We start from the raw sequence: 20,261 nt of genomic DNA, 5'->3' as shown, positions 1-20,261 counted from the left end.
TTGAGTCATTTTCATGATCTGAGTACATTTTGGTTATTGCTTTTGGTGCATGGGTTGGCTTTAGATGGTATTGATGAGTCATGTCAATAGGGTAGTCGTGTTGGATGAGATTGAGGTAATTGGGAACTGGAATGAATACTATGGGATTCGATGTCAGCATATTGGTAGGATAATATCAGGTTTCGGCTTAGAAATTTACTATGGTCCTTGCCGAAGGATAGGGAGCTCCATGACTGGTTGATCTGAGGAATGGTTATGACTTTTTGCGTGTTTTAATTCATCGTTGGCAATACGAAAGTGTTGGAATAAGGCTTTATTTGATAAGAGGTTTATTATCGGTATTCAGTTGTTTAAGCAGTTGCTGTGATATAAAGTTTTCGCTATGAGTGTTCGAGTGGTATGGTATATCCTGTGATTTCCATCTTGAATTGTGGTTATGTCTTGATACAGCGTGTTCGGATTTATTCGGTGTGTAGATGTGAGATTATGATCTTTGTATACGGTGAAATCGGGGGGTCCAATTTCTTGCCATTTAGGCACTTCGAAAGATCACCTCGAAGGCTCGAGGCCACGGCCGAGTATCCTCCCTCGATGGTCGTCGACACCCGGCCTTGAGGCAGTGATGATTACGGCAATGGTAGAAATGGGAAGTTCCCAAGGTACACAGCAAGGACTAGTAGAGCCTAGTGAGCTACTCTAAACCCGAATAAGGGTTCCATCTAGCTGTGCCATCTCCGCTTTTTTGTCATTAATATATTTTGTACTATGTTGGGATTCCCCTCCTATATAAAGGGGATCCTTGTCATTTTGTAAAGCCCTGTTGCTTCAGCTTCTCTACGCGTAATATACAAGAACATTCTCTTTGCTCTCTTACATATTCTCTCGATATTATTGCTTTTATTCACTATCTTCATATTTGCTCATCATTTATTGCTTATCATTGGCCATAAAGAGCCTTCGTTGATTTTATTATAACTGTTAGTTATACTTCGGTTGCCTTCAATAGCTCCCAGTTGAGCTCCGGAATCAACCTCGAGGCCCCGAATTAACAAGCTCGAGGCCCCAATAATTAGCCTATCGGTTTGGTTATCCCTTCTCTCATTACTCTTATCTCGTTTCTAAACTTCACACATAGCATCAACTGCTTAACAACTAGCATAAAAATAGATCACATATTTTTAGAATCCTATAATCAAATAAAATTGTTATTATCATTTTCACAGTAAATAGTTTGGCGCCCACCGTGGGGCTAAAAATAATAGTGATTATTTTCTTGCTGGTTTAGCTACATAACACAAGTTATCTTTCACGCTTTTTCTTGTCCAAGATCTTCGATTTCAGGTCAAAATGTCTAACTCAGTAAATGGAGATGAAAACAACAATCTTGAGGACTGCGGAGAAAACGGTGTGGGTGTTCCAGGTGTCGGTGTGCCACCACAAAACCTTGGGAATGCGCCAGAACCAATTCCCATGGGCACGGTCTCACGCGACGCCCAACGCATTGACATAAGCTCCCATACTGACATGAGCGTGCACCAAGAGGATCAATAAGAAGCTCAGAAAACCCCGGCTAGGGAAGAACGGGAGGTTAGCCTTCATGTTATTTTTGAAATGTTGCAGGCACAACAGCTGGATATCGCTCAGCTGCAAAGTCACCAGAAAACCCCTAACACGGTTGCACCGGGGACAACTCTCCCAGCTGAACAGGTACCGGAGAGATCGAGCAATAACGGTTCGATAACCGATCAAGGACCTCACCGGAAGGATCAAATCGGGCGAGAAAATGATAGAAGCCAATGACAAGAAGGTCGAGACCTACAACTCCAGGGTCGGCAAAATTTCGGGCGCACCCCCGGTCCTAAAAGGTGTGGATTCGAAGAAGTTCATACAAAGGCCGTTCCTAGAGGAAGCGGCCCCGAAACCCATTCCAAAGAAGTTTAGAATGATGGAACGCCCAAAGTACAATGGGACCTCAGACCCCAATGAACACGTTACTGCTTACACTTGCGCAGTAAAGGGCAACGACATAAAGGACGACGAGATCGAGTCCGTATTACTAAAGAAGTTCGGGGAAACACTCTTGAAGGGGGCCATGATGTGGTATCACAACCTAGCTATTAACTCCATATACTCATTTTCCATGCTGGTAGACACCTTCATAAAGGCACATGCCGGTTCCATCAAAGTAGCAACAAGTAAATCTGACGTGTTCAAAATCAAGCAGAGGGAGAACGAAATGCTGCGAGAATTCGTATCTCGCTTCCAAACAGAACGAATGGAACTACCACTAGTCTCCGACAACTGGGCAATGCAGGCCTTCACTCAAGGTCTGAATGAACGAAGCTCGGTGGCTTCGAAGTAGCTGAAAGAGAATCTGATCGAATATCCCGCCATGACCTGGTCGGACGTCCAAAAGCGATACCAGTCAAAAATCAGGGTCGAAGACGACCAGCTAGGAGCCCCCTTGGGCTCAGTATACCTAAGAAGACTTTTGGCAAAGGAGCCAAATCCCAACAAGGAAAGATATCAGCCATACACCAAAGACAGAAGGAACGCCCCGAGACGCAACCCGCCTCGCAACGATCAAAGAATAGACCGAGGACAGAATCCTCGGGGACTCATCAACAGAGCCGGGTTCGATAGGAGCGCGGGACCAACATAGGCACCTCACTTATCAGAGTACAACTTCAATGTCGATATATCAGACATCATGTTCGCTATCAGTAAAATCAGAGATGCGAGATGGCCCAGGCCTGTACAACCAGATCCTTTGCAAAGGAACCATAACTTAGTGTGCAAATTCCACAACACGCATGAACACAGGACCAAGGATTGTTGGCAAATTCGGGAGGAAGTGGCCCGATTACTCGATAATGGTCACCTTCGATAATTCCTCAGCGACTGAGCCAAAAATCAGTTTTGAGAAAGAGAAACAACCAAAAAGAACAAAGCGGATGAGCCACAACATGTCAACCGTACGATCTTTTGAGGTAGCCACCACTAGGGCCCACCAAAGTCTCCACCAGTGGGGAGACTAAAAACATAAGCCAATGATGAGATAGCGACCACGAGACACGCCGTTGGCTGCATACGAATAAAGGACCGTACCGCATCCTCTAAACGAATGACAAGGTTCGAAAGCACCATCACCACTAAGATATAACCATATCCCTTTTCATTTTATATTTCACACTAACCCTTATGTAGGCGCCAGACTGAAGCAGTCAAAGCGCTAACCCAACCCGAAGACCTTGTGGTTTTAAAGCATTCGTTGCACTCTTTTCCTTCGACCGAGTTTTTGTCCCGAAAAGGGTTTTACCGGCAAGGTTTTTAATGATGCAACATCCACATACTACCTAATGAAGACTCAACAAGTATTCAAGTTTTCTTTTGCAATCAACCTCGAACACTAGGAGGCATCCCCTCGGAAGGCCATCCGCTCAGAAAAGCCAAGAAACGCCAAATGGGGTCCCAATAGGAAAATGATGTATCAGGCCAAATGGTCGAACGAATTGTGTCCTTATAGCCAGGCCCCCGATGGCAAAAACATGTACAGTTATACCAAATAATAGAAGAATATCTTTTATCAAATCATCTCACACTCCAAAAGAAGCTTGGCACCTTCGCAAAAATGACTTCTCCACCGAAAACATCCCGAACACTCGGGGACTGGTATAAACAATTAAACACCTGAATGACCTCCGAGTCGGGACTCCAAGCTCATAAGCCCTCAATGAGGCAACATGAAAGTCACGAAACATCTCCAAGGCCGAAAGTGCTCCGAATACTCGGGGACTAGCTTCAAAATCTCAAAAAAATAAAACACAACCTCAGCGTCGGGATCTCCAAAATCGTAAGCCCTCAATGAGGCAATACAAGTTTACAAGTAACGACTTTCGAGCTAAGATACCCTCGATGACTCGAGGACTGTCGCCCGTCGCCATTCATTAAAAAACCCCAGTCCATAAGACCCGAGCGAGCATACTCGATCTCGTAAGACCTACATAAGGCAGCAACAATATCTGTAAGACCTCAAGCAAGGCATGAACAATGCTTGTACCAAGTATCCAAAACTGTAAGACCTCAAAGGCATGTAAAACTTGTAAGACCTTACTAAAGGCAAAAACCCGATCTCAAAGTTTCAGCTATATATCGAACTTGTAAGACCCCTAAAAAGGCATACCTTTTATATAAATGCCAAAACTACTTCACTCGGGACTTAAAAGCTCCGGCCGAACACAAATGACTCCGGTCACAAGGCTGTACCAGCCAAACTAACGCGATTGGGGGATGCCCGACCGTCGCTACAAAATCACAGGCCTTCAATTGCTTCGAATCTACTTCGAAAAGAACCGGTTAAACAGGCTACCATTGATACAGGCAAAAGAGCTCTGACCATGTCAGCTCCTAAACATCGGCTTTGAGATACTCAGCCTCCAAGCCAAACCTCCCGAGGTGCTCGATCATCGCCATATAACGACTCGCAATCGAGGCTTTTATTAAGCCGCCGAAGAGTCAGGCAAACACTATTTTTAAATCCTTATCGAGGGAAAAATAAAGCCCACATAAAAGGTCGCTTCGACCCAAGGCGTAAGAGCCATTGTCGCCAGCCCACATAAAAGGTCGCTTCAACCCAAAGCGTAAGAGCCATTGTCGCCAACCCACATAAAAGATCGCTTCGACCCAAGGCATAAGAGCCATTATCGCCAGCCCGCACAAACACAAAACTTGAGGGTCGAATGAGCTCGAGTCGTAACCCTATTCAGAGACTGAACCCAAAATAGTTAACTAAATATGCCTAAGAGCAAGGCGTAAGAGCCATTGTTTCCAGCCCACACTAAAAAAAAAGCCGCATTGGCCCAAGGCGTAAGAGCCATTGTCGCCAGCCCACATAAAAGGTCATATCGACCAAGCATGTAATAGCCTACGGGCCAGCCTAATGAGCCCCATGGCCATATCACGAATCTAAGGATTTCTACCAACTCAAAGGTCAATTGATCTGGCCAAAATCTCGGCAAAAAGAAACCCGGAAGATACAAAAATTGCGAGGTTTCCCCCTTATACATACATGTAATAACATACAAGCTCCATTTACAGCATATTGTGAAAGCACTATATACAAAGACAAAGAAAGAAAATAAACGTCCCCCTTGGGGACTATGGCCCAATGACCCCGTCCTCGCCATTTTCGGCATTTGATAGAAGGAACTTGGCGTCATACTCCTCCGCCTTGGCTTGCTCGATCTCCTACAAAAGATCGAAACCCCTGGCGTGAATTTCCTCGAGAATTTCCCTCCAAGATTTGCACTTTGCGTACTCTTTACTGCTGCTCGCACGACCAAGAGTTCTCCTCAGCTCAGCTCTAGCAGTGGCAGTGCTCTTCAAATAGGTCGCTGCTTTCTGATCTGCCCTAGTGCTGCTCATCACGGCCTTGGCCCGGGCATTCACCACCTCGGTCTTCGCCTTCGAAAGCTCGGACTCGAGACTTGCAATCATGTTAGCTCGCGCAGAATCACTCGCACGAGCAGTCTGGATTTGCATCTCAAGGGAGGAAGCTTTAGCCAAAACACTATCCTTGGCCGCAACTTGGGCATCTACATGGGCCTGCAGCTCGTTAAACTCACACTTGGCCCAGCCAACTTCACCCCAAAGTCGTTCCAGCTCTCCCGCTTTGCTCTCCAACTGAAATATCGAAATATTAATCTCCGAAAATGAAAGGAGGATCATACGTCAACATGAAAATCAAGATACCTGTCTCTCGAAGTAACTCTCGCGGCTCCGACTTCGATCCGTCTCACACCGCAGGGACACCAACTCGCTTTCCTTTCTCGCGCAAAGAAGCTTAAGGGATTTCTCCCTATCCGAAGCTTTCCGCAACCTAGCCTTATAGCAAAGCAGCTCGGACATAAGCCTGTCAAAGGCCTACAAAATAAAAATCAATAAGAAAGGGAGAGTATGAAACCGGAATAATCCTATGCTGGCTACTGAAGTATCCATAAAGCCGAGCTGCTAAGCCGAGCTAAAGGCCGAGCCAATGTCTGATGGCTTAGCGTCCCCCAAAGCACCTTTGGTATGAAAAGAAGGAGGCACCACGTGCTCCTCGCCCTTCGAAGAACCCTTAGCAGAAACGGGTAATGCTCTTTCGAAAACGGAGGCCTCCGAAACCAGATGATCGATTAAATCGCCTCTTTTGAACCGCTGAGAAGGGCTCATCCTGCTGCGAGCCTCCTCGCACCCCGAAGACCCTATTCGTTTATCATCAACCCTCAACCCCGAGGTCGGCAGCCTCCCCCCCCCAAAGGGCATGGCCTAATCTCGGAAAAACCTCCAATACCTGCGGCGACTAAGTTGGTACGCTAAAAATAAAAGTACCATTCTAGGGAAATAAGCCACCAAACACCTACCATGATGTTTTGCCTCCCATCTCCCGTTGGACAGGTCTTGCCAGCTGCACATATCATGGGTCGAACAAGCTGCCAACTTACGAGACCACTCGGCCAAATCAGGGACATCGGTCGGCAACCAAGGAGTCGCTACAAAAAATGAAACAAAGAAATGTCATTGTGGAGCCCGCCTCCAGACAAAGTGATAAAATATAGGTATGACACTTACGTGTGAAATTCCATTTCTTAGGAAAGGGCAAAAATTCTCCAGGAATGATATCAATCGCCTATGCTCGAATGAATCGGCTCATCCATCCTCGATCCTCGTCCTCTTCGCCGTCAATAGCAGGAGACTAGGTGGATCGATGCTGCAGAGTAATCAAACCCCGATAATGTAGCAGCCGATATAATCTCACGAGATGACTGAGGGTAAATTCAAGCCCGACCTTAATCTATAAAGTATCTTATCATCTGCACTATCTTCTAAAAGGATGGGTGAGCCTGTGCCAAGGTAACCTAATATCTCCGATATAACTCAAGCACGACCCAGTCAGGGGGACCCACTGTAAAAGTATGTATGTACATGCACAAAAACCCCTCGACGTAGGTCATGATGCTCTCCTCAGAGGAAGGTACTTGTAGCACCACTCCTTCTCCCCATCCACAGTCTTAACTAATCATTTCGAGGTGTTCCTCCCCTACTAATGAGACGAACCTCGATGACTGCTCCCGATGTCCTTGAACATTGGGAGGTCTCTCCAACGTAAAGTCCCTCCTCGAGACAAAGCACCTCGAGGCCCATTCACCGGGCACCGACGGTGTACCATCGACTGAATGTGGAACAGAGGCAAAACTCCCCTCTCCTTGATGGGCGGATGTCGACATAGTAGTCATGACTACGATAAAGTAAGAGGAGGAGGATATAGATTTGGGAAAAGGATTTGAGTTGAAACGACGGGAGAACTAGCACAAAGCGCCAAGTTGTATGATAGAAATAGTTACTCAGAGTAGCAAAATCTCCACTGAAGAAGCAAGTGAATGAATATATAAGGGCAACGCAGCGGTTGCTTGCCTACCCAGAGGGACAATTAATTCTGACTATGGTAACGTCACTTTTTCCTTGGGAAACATACTGGTGGGACCACCGGGGATAACCCCGGGGCTCCCTTTATTAGATCACATGAATGCTGCTACCCCACGAAAGTCGAGAGGTATCAACATCTCGGGGGCTTCTTGCTATCACAGGCATCGGCCCCAAAGAATCTATCAACCTAACTTCAATGTAGGACCCGATTTCAGGGGTCCCTATTACTCCAAGAATGGGCTCCAAAGAGTTAACATTAAAATTCGAAGAATAACTCAGCAAGAGCAACGACATATAAAAAAACTTTGGGCAGAAAAACCCTTTTGCATTGCCAAAAATATATTTACAAGGGACGTCTTTACAAGACTCATTCCCCTGGGAGTACAAGCACAGAAAGAAAAAGAAGAAAAAAAGGAGCAAAAGTGACACAAGACTTGCTCTTCATTGCCAATATCCTCCGAGCCATCTCCAGGATCCTCATCTAGAGCGATCAAGAGCGCCGACTTTCTCTCCAACTCTTGAGCCACCTCAAATTAGGCTGAAAGATCGACGCCTCTAGTTCCGACCCCCTCCCAGGCTGCCCTCCTCACCTTCGCTTTAGCATGCTCGATAGCCCGGGCTAGTTTCAGCTCGGCCCTTATCGATATCTTACGGGCTATTTGATTTGTTGTGGTTACGAACTGTAAATAAGTAGCAACATTTCCTTTGATCTCGGACTTGGCTGTAGTCAGCGCAGTAACCTCCTTTCGGGCATTTTGGAGAAGATCATGAGTCGATGCCAACTCCGAGGCTACTACCCTGTTTCGTTTCCTCAGCTCGAGGATCTCCGCATTCTTTTTCCCGATTAGCGAATCCCTTTGCCCAATTTGCGAGGGGAAAAGTAAACCAGTTAGTATCAGATTATGGGAACGAAGGGTGAACTCATGCATAAAAAAATACCTGCTCAGCAAGAGCAGCCTTTTCTCGGGATGCTTTCTCCAAAGTAGCCCGGAGCTCACCTGACTCTTTCTCCTTTCGGGGAGAGTAAACCTCCGACTCTCGCAGTCCCAAGGTCAGCCTCTTAAGCTCCTTCTCACGGCATGAAAGCTCCTCATTAAGCCTGAAGAGGGCATGATCATACATCTCCTTACACTGCAACAAAACAAAAGAGTTAGAAGAATGAAGAAAGATGCTCGAGACTAAAGGAAATATACATAAAACATCTATCACCTGTTGCATGAACCTCTCCGCCTCCTTGATAGAACTGGGAGCATCAAGATCGACGTTCTCTCTAACATCGTCAAGAATGTTTCCAAGCGCGCCTCCCCCTTGAGAGGACCTCCGGCTTTGGCAGTATTCGCATCTTGAGCATCCCTTAACTCCCCTGACAAAAACTGAGGGCCCAAACTGAAACCATCTATGTCATCAATGTCTCTGATGGGCAACTCCTTCCCTTGAAAAGCTCCGAGCCCCGACCCTTCAGGATCAGCGACAAAGGTCCCCCCAGTGAAAACTGCACCAAATCCGGTCATGAGATCCGGGATCACATTGACACCCTCATCGAGGGTCTTCAATTCATGGGACCGACCTAAGTCGGCCGTTCTCGATTCAACTACCTTCAGTCAAGGCACCTGCGAGGCTCCCGTGCCCGACCTCATCCTCTGTGCCAACCGGCACTCACATTCGCCCTCGTCATCATCATCATCCTCATCCTCAGCACCGGGGCTTGCTCCGAAAGTTGAAGCCGAGGTCCTAGTAACGGCTCGAGGCTCGCGTGACTCAGGTTTCTTTGCCACGGGAGGATCGACAGCCGCCTTACCTTTCCTTTTCTTGCCCTTGGCGGGCTCCGAAGTTTCCACCTCGCCACCAGGGGGAACCTCATCCGCATATTCTCACTAAGGCCTGCACGAGCGCAGTGACCGTAACTTATTAGCATAAATGATACGGGGAAAAACATAAATATAAGGCATATGCGGCAAGAAAGCTTTACCATGATTCTTGGCCACCCACCGCTTCTTAGCCAGGTTAGGCCAGGACCAAACAAGACATGGGAACGCGGTGTCCAACCGCTCGATCCATCACGGCAGATCCGAGACTGCTTCCGGATACCAAGCGGTAGCTGTAGAAACCAAAAAGAGGTCATTTCTCTGGAAGAAAGGAAAGAAAATCACAAAACATGTCAGATGGAAAGAATGCTTACGCTGTGTATTCCACTTCTCCGGGAAAGGCAACCTCCCATCCAGAATGATGTCCGAGGTCTTCACCCGGATGAACCTACTCATCCACCCTCGATCCTTCTCCTCGTCGGTTCTCAAGAAAAATGATATTTTGGATCGGTGGTGAAGCCTAATCAAACCTCGATAAAATCGAGGGTTGTATAACCTAATCAAATGGTCGAGGGTAAAGGTCCCGCTCTCAAACATATCTGAGAAATGGCGGAGCATCAAGACTATCCTCCAGAAAGAAGGATAGATTTGACTGAGCGTCACTTGATATTTGTCACAAAAATTAAGGATAACCGGATCTATCTCCAGAGGAGGGGATTTAGAGGGATCGACAGGACCAAAAGTGAACGGGTAAGTATATACGTGAAGAAAGCCAGCCTTATGATCCGTTATATTCTCATTAGGGCTGGGAATCTCCACCTCCACTGCCTCCCTCCATCGGTAGTCTTTCTTCACCATCCCTATGTTGGTCACGACACTAATGTATCGAGACATGTGTTTGCATCAGCCCGATATGGATGAAGTTTTATCGATGGTAAAGTCCTTAAACATATCAAGCTCGGTGGGAGTACATTGTCCCAAGGTGTGTATCACTTTGGGTTTCCCTTTAGATGTTTGAGATGAAGAGGCGGCCTCGTCTTTCCGGGGAACCGTCCTGGAGGTTCTGGCCATGATGATGGTGAAATTTCTCTAAGAAAGCAAGAAGAAAGGATGCAAGTAGGGATGGGTCTGGCTTTGCAAATCTGAAGTAGTTAGGAAAGTAAGAATTATCCAACAATTGGTGCATTTATAGGAGTCGTGTGGGAAGCGGAAGGGACGAACTAGTAGTGGTTCGTGGGCTTCTCGATAGTCGCATTTGACGGCGACCCTTGCATAGTTTTTTGGGAATGGCATTTAATGCTCTGATAGGCTGACATTACAGTGATGATGCCCTCAGAATAGAAGCTCATAATCATTTCCTATCACTTTGTTCTAGGAAACACGGGGATTATCTGTATACGGTAAAATTGGAAAGGCACTTCGAAAGATCACCTCGAAGGCTCAAGGCCATGGTCAAGTATCCTCCCTCGAGGGTCGTCGACACCCGACCTTGAGGCTGTGATGATTATAGTAATGGTAGAAATGGGAAGTTCCCAAGGTACACGGCAAGGACTGGCAAAGCCTAGTGAGCTACTCTAAACCCGAATCAGGGTGTCATCTAGCTGTCCCATCTCCGCTTCTTTGTCATTAATGTATTTTGTACTATGTTGGGATTCCCCTTCTATATAAAAGGGATCCTTGTCATTTTGTAAAGCCTTGTTTCTTTAGCTACTCTACACGAAATATACAAGAACATTCTCTTTGCTCTGTTACATATTCTCTCGATATTATTGCTTTTATTCACTATATTCATATTTGTTCATCATTTATTGCTTATCATTGTCCATAAAGAGCCTTCATTAATTTTATTATAACTGTTACTCATACTTCAACTACCTTCGATAGCTCCCAGCCAAGCTCCAAAATCAACCTCGAGGCCCCGAATCGACAAGCTCGAGGCCCCGTTAATTAGCCTATCGGTTTGGTTATCACTTCGCTCCTTATTCTTATATCATTTATAAACTTCAACATAGCATCAGCTACTTAACAACTAGCATAAAAATAGATCACGTATTTTTAGAATTCCATTATCAAATTTAATTATTATTACCATTTTCACGGAAACAATCTTATAGATAATTTCGGAAGTGGAAATTTGGTTCTAAGGTTTAAGGGCTAGGTTGGATTGTGAAATTTAAATGACATTGTGCTATCGGACCTATATGAGATAGGGTGACGTGGGATCACCCCAGGGTATGTGCATGGTAAGGTTACTCAGCGATTTGATAGTTTTCGGAACAACTCTGGGCACGTTCGAGGACGAATGTATGTTTAAGTGGGGGAGGATGTAACGACCCGACCGATTGTTTTGAGCTTTTGCACTTTGCTCGCCAGTTTTAGGGCATGACTAGCCTCGTATGATGTTTTATGACTTATGTAAATCATCGGATTTGGATTTCAGGATAATAGGAATAGATTTGGAAGAAAACTTCTCAGCTTGAAGCTTTAAATTTGAAAGGTTTGACCAAGTTTTGACTTTTAGTATTCGATCTCGGATTTGGATTTTTATGATTTTGTTAGCTCCATTAGGTTATTTTGGACTTGGGGGTGTGTCTGAAAATGTGATTTGAAGGTTTGTGGTAGAATTTGGCTTAAATTGGCGAAATTAGAACTTTGGCGTTTCTCAGTCGGTAGTGGAAATCTTGATATTGGCATTGAAATGGAATTCCGGAAGTTAGAGTAGGTTCGTAGTATTATTTGTGATGTTTGTGCAACATTTTAGGTCATTTGAAGTTGATTTGATAGGTTTCGGTGCCGTTTGTGGAATTTAAAAGTTTCCAAGTTATTAGGCTTGAATCCAACGTTGATTTGGTGTTTTAGGGTTGTTTTGAGTGATTCGAAGGCTCAACTAAGTTTGAATGATGTTATGGGATGTGTTGGCATGTTTGTTTGACGCCACGAGGGCCTTGGGTGAGTTTTGGAGGTTATTGGACCAAGTTCGTAGTTTGAGAGGTGCAGATTTTCTTCCGTTCTGTTGCAGAGATTCCTTCTTAGTGATCGCGTGAGGAGGCTCGCGATCGCGTAGAGCATTTGTGGAGGCAGTCAAGTTTGTTCTTTGCGTTTGTGTATTAAGGGATGCAATCGCGATGGTTGATTAGGTGAAGCATCGTGAATGCGTGGGTTAAGTCTGAGGGTTCGCGTAAGGTTAAGTGGACCAAAGCTAGGGCCACGCGTTTGTTTTTCGCAAACACGTTCAATGGTCCGCGATCACGTTGGAGTAAGGGATAGAGCATCGCATTCGTATGGAGAGAGACGCGTTGGCGTAGAGTTATTTCTAGAGCTAGCAAAATTTGTTCTTTGCGATCGCGATGGTGTTTTCGCGATCACGATTAAGGAAAATCACCCGGGCAGAATGTATATAAATCCATCTTCGCAATTTTTAGGCCATTTCTCACCATTGTTGGACGATTTTGAAGCTTTTGAGAGGGATTGAAGAGGGATTCGAAGGGAAATACTTGGAGGTAAGGTTTTTGAACTTAATACTCGATTCTATGGTGATTTCTAACTAATTAGAAATGAAATTAGTGGGATTTATAGCCAAAAATTGGGGAATTAGGGCTTGAAATTGGAGAGTGTAAATTAGGGATTTGAGGGGCCATTTGTGGTCCGATTTTGATGTTCTTGGTATGTATGAACTCGCGGGAGGATAAGGATTCTACTGATGTGATGTTATCGGGTTCTGAGGCGTGGGCTCGGGGGTCGGGTTTGACCAATTTCGGGATTTTTGATATAATTTGATTATTTTAGCCTGGGCTTTGTTCCTTTAGCATATATTGATGTTATGGTTCTGATTTTGGTTAGAGTCGGAGCATGTGAAGGCCGAATCGAGAGGCAAGGGCATTGTGGGCTAGAGTTTTGGATTGGTTTGAGGTAAGTAACGCTTCCAAACTTGGTTCTGAGAGTTCGAAACCCCGATCTATGTATTCTATGATTACTATTGAGGTGACGCAAATGCCAAGTGAAGGGCGTGTGGGCGTGCACCGTGAGAAATGCGGCTTGGATCATTCCACGGCATTGTTAGTAGCTTTTTCTTGTTGATATCCGAGTTTCTATCATGTGATTAAGTAAATGTGCTGTAAAAACATTCTAGATATCCTGTTAGGGCTTCACGCCGATACTGTTGAGACCCGAGTTGTCATTTCTTGCTATCATCTCATTACATTAATTGATATTTTGTACTCAGTCTTGCTCATGCATATCATATCATGTCTCAGTCTCAGTTACTATTATTTGGCACATCAAATCATTGTTTTGGGCTAGTTTCATGACATTGTGAGCCCGTGTGTGTGAGACTGGAGAGTGATGACTGAGTGAGGCCGAGAGCCCGATTGTGGTGACTATTATGGGCTCGGGTTGCGCACTGCAGCGGATTATTGATATATGCCTTCATTGGCTTGTGATAGCGCTTGGGCTTTAGGAGCCCCTCCGGAGTCTGCACACCCCCAGTGACAGATCATATTATTAAGGGATGGATCTTTCCTGGACATGGATCTTGTCCGAAGTACTTATTATCTGGAGATGGATCTTCTCCATAGGCTGGAATGGCCTTCCTCAGTACTGGATGACTGTTGTCAGTGATGTGTATATATTCTAGGATGGATCTTCCCTGGGCCTTGTGAGCCATATACAATATCGAGTGGTTGTAAGGTTGTTATCATGGTTATTATCTGGAGATGAATCTTCTCCATAGGCTGGAATGGCCTTCCTCAGTACTGAGTGACTACTGTCAGAGATGTATATATTCTAAGATGGATCTTCCCTGGGCCGTATGAGCCATATACAGTACTGAGTGGACAAGCATTTGAGATTGTGGGCACATAAGGCACTCAGCATGGTGCATTTCATACAGCATGTGCATTGGCATGTAGAAGTAGCAGAGTGACACATCCTTACCCTGTATTTATCTACTCTGTTTTCCTGTTTGAGTTGTTTATTTAATTGAAAGCATGCCTGCGTTTCTGTACATTATTTCTGTTATTCTTTGATGAGGTTGAGTTCGTCACTACCTATCAGTACAAAGGTTGGACTTGTTACTTACTGAGTTGGTGTACTCTCGTTACCCCTGCACCTCGTGTGCAGATTCAGGCACTTTGGATCCAGTGGTTGTGGTTGATCGAGGCTTATGACTTAGGAGATTATTGAGGTATCTGCATGACGTTCGCAAGCCTTGGTCTCTACCTTTTTTTTAATTGTATTTCAGTTTCTCCCTTAGACATTATATTAGACTATGTATTTTCGTTAGACGCTCATGCACTCAGTGACACTCCGATTTTGGGCTCGATTGTATCTATTCTTGGAATTTCTTATGTTTCAAATGATTCTTTAACTGTTAAAAGCTTCCGTAAATGTCTTCAAACTTATTATTATTGTGTTGATTGTTGAGCTGAGGTTGACCTAGTTTCACGATAGGCGGCATCACGACGGGTCGGGTGTTGGGTAGTGACATTTGTGTGGAGCCTCGAGGGCTCGGGTGAGTTTCAGATGCATTTCTAATTATTTTGGCCATGTTCATAATTGCTGGTCCTGGGCAGGTGTTGCAGGTCTTGTAAATGCGAGACACTATTCGCATTTGCGAACCTCACATTTTCGAGGTGGGGATCACATTTGCGAGGTGGGTTGGGGGCTGTCAAGTTCACATTTGCAAACTGCTTATTGCTTTTGCGATTGAGGAACCTAGGAAAGCTGGATCACAATTGCGATCACCTAACCGCTTTTGCGAAGGGCTTGACTTCGCAAATACAAAGTCAGGGTCGCATTTGCGACTTTCCCTAGGATTCATGAGACGTGCATTTGCGTAGATTCTCCATATTTGTGAGGGTTCGCATTTTCAAACCCTGGGTCGCATTTCATTTTCTGCGGCTGATCAAATAGAGGGATTTCAGGACTTAGCTTCATTTATCACATTTTAGAACCTTAGACTAGGTGGGAGGCATTTTGGAGGATAGATTTTCATACCAAACTATTGGTCAAGTGATTTTGATCCTACTTCAATAATATTACATGATTACTTATTAGATGTAACATCTAAATCATGAGGTTTGAAGAGAAATTTTGGTGATATTTTTACTATGCTTTGAAAAATAAATATTTGAGATCTAAGAGTCGAATTGGACTCGGATTTGAAAATAAAATACATATACGGACTCGTGGGGTTATGGGTAGTCGAGATCTACCCTTGGACTCGGGTTTTGATCGGGCGGGCCCGGGGTTGACTTTTGTTGACTTTTGGGGAATTGTGTAAAGATCATAATGTTATTTATTGAAATTGGTTTTTCTTGCATTATTTGATGTTATTAAGTCGATTTTGGTTAGATTTAAGCCGAGCATTGGTGAATTTTAAAGGAAAAACCTTTTTTGAGTGTTGATTTTGTCCAATTGAGATAGGTATCTTCCCTAACTTTGTGTGGGGGAAATACCCCATAGGATTGAGCTTAATTTCACTATTTGATTTATGTGGAAGACGTATACATGAGGTGACGAGTGTGTACATGGTCTCATATATAAAAATTGACCGGTTAAGACTCTTAGGTTACTTATATACATTACATTTCTCTTAGGTTACTTATATACATTACATTAAAGTTGTTATTACTTGTTACATCTTTCGTTATTGAGTTCACTTTTATATGTTTTAATGGAAGGTGTTATTACATGTTTTATCTTTCTTTGTCGAGTTTATTCTTATATGTTTTAATTGAAGTTGTTAATACATGTTCTATTTTTCCTTGTCGACTTTACTCTTATATGTCTTAATTGAGGTTGTTAACACATGTTCTACCTTTCATTGTAGAGTTTGCTCTTGGATGCACTTAATTGAGGTTGATGTTACATGCCATACCCTTCATTGTTGAGTTTATTCTTATGCATTGAATTGAAGTTGGTGTTATCGAGGGCTATTAACATGTTCTAATTGAACTGGTTGTTTTATGGGATACCCTTCGTTGTTGAATTAGTTTTCCGATTCATTTTGTTATTATTGAGATTCTTGTGCACATTATGGTTGAGCCATAAGCTATATGTTGTGGAGACTTGGTATTATTGATTTTGGCAATGTTGTGGCATATGGGCACGTATGATCCGAGTTGATTATTATGATGTGATATTGAAGCGCATACACCGGTATAAAGGTAGTGTATTGATGCGCATGCGGCGAGATAAGGTGGGATTTATGTGTTGCTAGTAAGGGAATTTGCGATAGATTCTCCGCATTTGCGAACCATGGGCTGCATTTGCGATAGATTCCCTAGGATTCATCAGACGCCACATTTGTGATAGATTCTTCGCATTTTCAAACCCTATGCCACGTTTATGACTGCTCAAAATGGAGGGATTTTGGGACTTAGCTTCATTTATCACATTTTTGAACCCTAGACTCGGTGGGAGGTGATTTTGAGGAGAGCTTTTCATACCAAACTATTGGGTAAGTAATTTTGATCCTATTTTAATTATATTACTTGATTATTTATGAGAATTAACATCTAAATCATGGGTCTAAAGAGAAATTTTGGTGATTGTTTACTATGATTTGAAAAATGAAAATTTGAGATTTGAGAGTCGAATTAGACTCGGATTTGAAAATAAAACATATATAAGGACTCGTGCGGTTATGCATAGTCGAGATCTACCCTTGAACTCGGGTGTTGACCGGGTAGGTATGGGGTTGACTTTTGTTGACTTTTCGGAAATTGTGTAAAGATCTTAACTTTATTTATTGAAATTGATTTCTCTTGTATTATTTGATGTTATTAAGTCGATTTTGGTTAGATTTGAACCGAGCGAAGGTGAATTTTAAAGGAAAAGCCTTTTATGAGTGTTGTTGATTTAGCCTAATTGAGGTAAGTATCTTGCCTAACTTTGTGGGGGGGGGGGGAAATACCCCGTAGGATTGAGCTTAATTGCACTATTTGAATTACATGGACGTGTACATGAGGTGACGAGCATGTAGACGGTCTCATATATGAAAATTGACCGGTTTAGACTCTTAGGTTACTTATATATATTTAATTAAAGTTGTTATTACTTGTTGCATCTTTCATTGTTGAGTTCACTCTTATATGTTTTAATTGAAGTTGTTATTACATATTCTATCTTTCCTTGTCGAGTTTACTCTTATATATTTTAGTTGAAGTTGTTATTACATGTTCTATCTTTCATTGTCGAGTTTACTCTTATATGTCTTAATTGAGGTTTTTAACACATGTTCTACCTTTCATTGTCGAGATTGCTCTTGTATTCACTTAATTGAGGTTGATGTTACATGTCATACCTTTATTGTTGAGGTTATTCTTGTGCATTGAATTGAAGTTGTCGTTATCGAGAGCTATTAACATGTCCTAATTAAAGTGGTTATTTTATGGGATATCCTTTGTTGTTGAATTAATTTCCCGATTCATTTTTTGTTATTGAGTTTCTAGTGCACATTGTAATTGAGTCGTGGGCTATATGTTGTGGTGACATTGGTATGTTGATTTTGGCAACTTCTGGCATATGGACACATGTGGTGCAAGTTGATTATTGTGTTGTGATATTGATGCACATGCGGTGGTATAAGGGTCGTGTATTTATGCGTATGCGGCAAGATAAGGTGGGATTTTTGCGCGTGTTTCTAGTAAGGGAATTACTTGAAGTCATATGGCAAGATAAGGGGGATAAAGCACATGAAGCTATTTCAGAAAAAATATTTTTAAAATAAATGCAAGGCTCACGTGGCGATAGAAGGAAGATTTGTGATTTGTGACTTGTGTATTGTGATTATGAGGTGTGGTACCTCAGGGTGACTCTTGTTGTTATTTTTGCGTTGGAACGATTGTGACTTCTCATGTGAGTCATGCATTTTACGTGATTTGCTGTGTTGCTTTAATGTACTTGTTGACAGTAAATTTTGGCCCTCCCTTTCAAAATTAAATTACTTATACTTAATAGTTTACAATAAATATATTTTGAAAATGTTTTCAATCAATAACAATTATTTTTTACAAGACTAATTTAGTATTAGTAGTCTTGAAACTAATAATGCATGTTATAATCATACTATGCTTGATAATTTTATAAAACATCGCATAGGCTTTATATTTGATTTGATGGATTATTTTTTAAATTCTAATTAATTGGATTACTATGTTATTAATTTGTTAATAATGATATAATCCGAAAAATAGAGTATTTTATAATTAGTTATTTCACAATAATTAGTAGTGCATATGATAATTATAATTTTACTACATTTTTATCGAAAATAATTAAATTTGTATAATTTAATTTCAAAAGGAATTAAAATGGATAAAATCTATAATTGCAATTCTATTAAAGACCAAATGGTCATCTCTTAAATTTATTTGGTCCAAATGACAAGCCCAAATCCAAAAAATACCCAGTCCAAATAACCCCTCCCTCTCCACTTTGGCAATTCATACAACTCTTATTGGACCAATCAACGATTGCCATGTCACCGGTGTCCCAAACTCACAAACAAACACAACTAATCGGGTCCGTCTATTTTTTAGATCAACGGCCCACGATTTTACTCTATTTTCCTCTTTAATTTTCAAACACCCAGAGATTTAATCTTGAACGTTGGATCACAAGGATCCAGCGGCCACAAAAATTTCCCACAAAACTGATTTAATCCCTAATTATTAAGGCCGTTGATCCAATGATCCAACGACCCAGATTCATTCTCGCAACCTTATCCCAGAGACATATAACCCCCAATCCCCTAACCCTAATCATTCTATCCTTTGACTCTGTCGCCCCCTTTCCCATTTCTCTCTCATTTCCTCTCAAATCCCAGACCAAAATAAGTCTCAAAACCCTACACCAAATCTTGAAAAATCGTGAATCTTGACCCAAATTAGTTCCTATTTGCTCCCCGATCCGCGAATCCCACGGGAACATTCATATTTCATCACACATCTTCAGAATCTTGGGTTCTCTAAACTCGAACACAAACATGAAACTTCAAGTCATCCAAGACTTTGATGTTGTGACCAAATATCTCATGCATGGAACATCCCATGATTATTATTGTAAACTAGAGGTCAAATTCAATTAACTCTTGACTGTTGGTCTTTACCCGATAGATTTTCATTTGCCATGGCCGTCGTGCACTCAGGTAAGAGTCTCACTCATTTTTTTCTCATATTCACTCTGATTTTACCCTCTCCGCTATCATCATCTATCTTCCGTCATCTTCCACTATTGATTTTGAATTTGAAACCCTAGGATTCACAGCCACCATAAATTGGGGATTTGAATGTCCTCACCTATCACACAACAAGATATATATACTATCTACACCTAACATCTAAAAAGTTAATACGCAATAGTGTTTAGGGAGATTCCGACTAAGCTGAGTTCTTAGTCAATTTTCTTCTCTTCTTTGATTCTGAGTATGTCACTGACTGAGAGTTTGAGCTCTTGCTTTCCTAAAGGCTGATGTGAATACTTGTTTGGTTTGCTGCCCCAAAGGAGGTCAGTAAACTTCAACCCTAATCTTATGTTTTTTTACTAGTTTAAGTCCCTAAACATGAAGTGCTTTACTATCTATGTCCATTGATCTTATTGATAAATGTATTCATGCTTTTTAGTTTTTTTATGTGTTTGTTAATTACTGATGAATAGATTTTGCAATCCTCCATTCTTTAGAAAACATTTGAAAGCTAATATGCATACATTGATTCATGTTTATTGTTCACTCTGAAATGATTTCTTGACTGTCTTAATACTTAGTTCTAAATTTCTCTCTCTCTCTCTTATATGTTATGTCAACATTGCCATGATTGTTATGCTAACCTGTCTTGAACATCGTTCACCATTCACATTGGTTCATTTAATCCAATAAAGTATAATTCTATTTTGGATTAAAAATCAGATTGCTATTATTGTACTGGTGTATTAGTTATGACCTTTGAGTCTACTCTCATCTCTTTTATGTATCCCTGTGATTCTATT

At 42.4% G+C, this 20,261-nt stretch overlaps 1 protein-coding gene across 1 annotated transcript; it reads right to left on the bottom strand.

The window, feature by feature from the left end:
* Nucleotides 1-5,247: 5,247 nt before the first annotated feature.
* On the bottom strand, nt 5,248-8,978 carry LOC138878347 (uncharacterized). The gene is made up of 4 exons (XM_070158014.1): nt 8,712-8,978; nt 8,407-8,598; nt 5,752-5,922; nt 5,248-5,682 (listed from the first exon to the last, which is right to left on the bottom strand). The coding sequence occupies exons 1-4, from the start codon at nt 8,976-8,978 to the stop codon at nt 5,248-5,250; spliced, it is 1,065 nt and encodes a 354-aa protein (XP_070014115.1).
* Between the last annotated feature and the right edge of the window lie 11,283 nt (nt 8,979-20,261).

This window comes from Nicotiana sylvestris, chromosome 9, assembly GCF_000393655.2.
Source record: "Nicotiana sylvestris chromosome 9, ASM39365v2, whole genome shotgun sequence".
In the NCBI taxonomy this organism is placed as follows: domain Eukaryota; kingdom Viridiplantae; phylum Streptophyta; class Magnoliopsida; order Solanales; family Solanaceae; genus Nicotiana; species Nicotiana sylvestris.
The sequence above is the reverse complement of the archived record's forward strand: the minus strand, read 5'-3'. Positions and strand labels throughout refer to the sequence as shown.